Source organism: Triticum aestivum, chromosome 2D (genome assembly GCF_018294505.1).
Source record: "Triticum aestivum cultivar Chinese Spring chromosome 2D, IWGSC CS RefSeq v2.1, whole genome shotgun sequence".
NCBI lineage: Eukaryota > Viridiplantae > Streptophyta > Magnoliopsida > Poales > Poaceae > Triticum > Triticum aestivum.
In genome coordinates this window covers 12749970-12753409 of record NC_057799.1, presented here as the reverse complement: position 1 = coordinate 12753409, position 3440 = coordinate 12749970, and the positions used below count along the sequence as shown (strand labels likewise).

Genomic DNA, 3440 nt, shown 5'->3' with positions numbered 1-3440 from the left:
CGGCCAAACGGAAATGTCCCCTAGAATCTTCGGCTCCTCGTTTTTATTCAATTATGAAATGACTCATTTTGATGGAGATTTGTAGCATCATTCAAGTAAATACAAATTGAGATCGTAGAAACATGAGCTTATGATCTAGCTACACCTAATTCCAGACCAGTTAATGCTAGAAAATATTATTGAGAAATAGCATAGTCCAAGCAAACCCACTTAAAATCTTTATTAAACTATGACCGGCCATCATATTAGCAAATAAACGTATTCCTAATCTTCCAGGCATGCATGTTTTCGAAACCTGTAAACCTCCACGCTTTTATTCTTCTACTTAAGTGAGTATAGTCTTCTCGGCCATTTGTATGTGTGTCTTGTCACTGCTAATCAATCTATCTGCTGAGTGCCAAAAATGCTCGGCAGAGACTGGAAAGCCCTCTACAAAACATATCCCGAACCAATACGGGGGAATAGTCTATGAAGACCAACCTATCGCACACTTGAACAGAATTGTGTGTGATGCACACACGGTAAACAATAGAAAACTTAAAAGATGTGCCAAAAAAAGAAACGTGTGCGATGGTCGATCCATCGGGAATGATTCTGAGTTGCAAATTGTCTGTGATACAAGGCACACAGTTCCGTAGAAAAATGCGACTGTGATAAGTAGAGATAATGCACATGATTGAACTGCTCTAAATGTGTGCGTCGACTGACAAACTCTTTAAATAAATGACTTATGTGATAATAAGGAGCATCGCACACATTTAATAAATATGCACACAAGACTCGCACACATTTAAATAACTGATGGCAGCGCATGCGATTTGTGTTGTGGAAATTATGTCCTCTACTAGGCACATATTTGAATTAAAGGAAATTGTGCACGATACTGATAGCCATCGCACACGGTTTGGAGAACAAGCCACGTGAGATAACCTGTAGTACTTCTTACCCACATGCCATCGATCGCCTTGCTAGCTAGGCGGCCACAACAATGAAGAAGCCCTCGGCACACCGCCAACCTCACCCATCGCCTCACTGATGGCCGACACTCATTTCCAGTGTTATATGCAGGCCGGCATGGAGCAGTCGCGCTAGCAGTACACGATGGAGGACTACTTCCGTGTTGTCGATCAGAACTGGGAGGAGCACACGGTACAACAAATGGGTTACTCAACAAATGTTCAACGACACCAAGAAAAGCAATCATGTAAGCCGAGTGCCCGTTAGTGGACACTCGACAAACAACGTCCGTCGTAACGGAACCGTCGTTAAACACGGTCGACACGGACACGTGTCCCCATTTGTGCCCTCTTTATCGAGGGCGTTGTGCCGACTGTTTTTGGGGTGGCACTGGACAAAGGCAACACTTTACCGAGATCCTCTTGTTTGCCGAGTTTTTTTTTCCAGAACACTTAGCAAGTCAGTATATATACAGCCTGTATGCCGAGAATATACACTGCTTGCAAGGACAGATTTTCCGTCAGTGACATTGGAGGCGTTGCAGACTATCCTGTATATGCAAACCCTGACATTCGAGGGCTTATGAAAGGCCACTCATTGTTGCTCTTCTTGGCAAGCAAAACAGCCAACCATCCTCATGGAGCTAAGCGGAGCCACCCTCGTTCTCATTTCTCTCATCTCAGTTGTGATTCTAGTTTCCTTGATTAGCCGCAAATTAGCACCAAGTTCCATGAAGCGGCAGCCTCCTGGCCCATGGTGTCTGCCCGTAATCGGAAACCTCCACCAAATCCTGACGTCGAAGCTGCCGGTCGTCCTTCGGGACCTGGCCAAGAAGCACGGGCCGGTGATGTACCTTCGGCTTGGCCAGGTTGACGCGATCGTCATCTCCTCACGGTGGGCAGCAGAGGAGGTGCTCCGGGAAAAGGACCTCTCCATGGCGTCCCGGCCGACCCTGATGATCTCGGAAATCATGCTCTACCGGAACCTCGACATAGCCTTCGCGCCATACGGCGCATACTGGCGGACGCTGCAAAAGATCTGCACGGTAGAGCTCCTGAGCGAGCGGAAGGTGAGGCAGTTTTCGCCGGTGAGGGACAACGAGACCATGTCCCTCGTCAGGAACGTTCGTGATGCCATGCAGCCGGACAAGCCGTTGAACCTCGCCAAGCTGCTTATTTCGTGCTCCAACTCGATAACCGGGAAGACTTCGTTCGGGGAGATGTGCAGCTCCGAGCTCCAGGAGCAGTTTCTGACGGCGATGGACGTGGGGCTGAAGCTCAGCGCCGGGCTCTGCGTCGGGGACCTCTTCCCGTCGCTGTGGTTCGTCGACGTTGTCACCGGGTTGAGAGGTCAGCTATGGTCAGCCCGCCGGCAGCTGGACAAGGTGCTGGACAAGATCATCTCTCAGTCCGAGATGCGGCGGGGCGACCACCTTCCGAGCGTTTTGCTTAGGATCAGGGACGAGGGGGGGCTTGACCTCCCCATGGGACTGGATAACGTCAAGGCAATCATAATGGTAATTAAGTGATGAATGAAACCCATGCATGCTCTGAATGCAATTTTCTAGTATACTGTTCCATTGTCGTTGTTCATGTTGTCTACTTTTTTTTAGGATATGTTCACGGCCGGTACGGAGACGACATCATCAGCCTCCGAATGGGTCATGTCGGAGCTCATGAGAAACCCCGACGTGATGACAAAGGCACAGGCCGAGGTGCGACGAACATTCGACAATAAGAGCCCACAAGACCACGAGGGACATGTAGCGGAGCTACACTACACAAAGATGGTAATCAAGGAGAGCATGAGGTTAAATCCAGTGGTGCCGCTGCTAGTTCCCCGTGTCTGCAGAGAGACCTGCGACATCGGTGGGTTTGAGGTCATGGAGGGAACCAGGGTAATGGTAAACACGTGGGCGTTGGGTAGGAACCCCGAGTACTGGCATGAGCCCGAGGAGTTCAGGCCGGAGAGGTTCGAGGACGGCACCGCGACCTACAAAGGATCGCGGTTGGACTACTTGCCGTTCGGGAGTGGGAGGAGGAACTGCCCCGGCGATACCTTTGGGATGGCCGTGTTGGAGCTCATGGTGGCACGGCTTCTCTACTACTTTGACTGGAGCCTCCCTGTCGGAGTGAAGCCGAGTGAGCTGGACATGGAAATGGAAGTTGCCGCAACCTCAAAGAGGAAGAACCAGCTGCACCTAGTGGCAACACCGTACAAGGCATGCGTTGTCAATTAAACGTAACTTATGCGTGTTGTAGGGAATGGTAATGGTCGAGTGGCCTGGTGTATACGCGAGCCTAAGATCTGGAGATTCCGTGCGTTCTCAGCACGAAGTACGCGGGTTTGTTGCTGCATTTTCGTCGTCATGGGATGGCATGCCTATCAGATCATGTACTGTTTCAATATGAAATAAAATAAAAAATGCTGTCCAAGATTGATTAGCACAAAAATATTCTCCCTGCGATTGTAACTTTGCATGC

The 3440-nt window shown here is 49.6% G+C and overlaps 1 protein-coding gene across 1 annotated transcript; it reads left to right on the top strand.

Moving 5' to 3' along the window:
• The first annotated feature begins 1594 nt into the window (after window positions 1-1594).
• Window positions 1595-3196, top strand: LOC123055487 (cytochrome P450 99A2-like). Its single transcript, XM_044479491.1, has 2 exons — window positions 1595-2473; window positions 2570-3196. Exons 1-2 carry the CDS (start codon window positions 1595-1597, stop codon window positions 3194-3196), a joined length of 1506 nt encoding a protein of 501 aa, XP_044335426.1.
• Window positions 3197-3440: the final 244 nt, after the last annotated feature.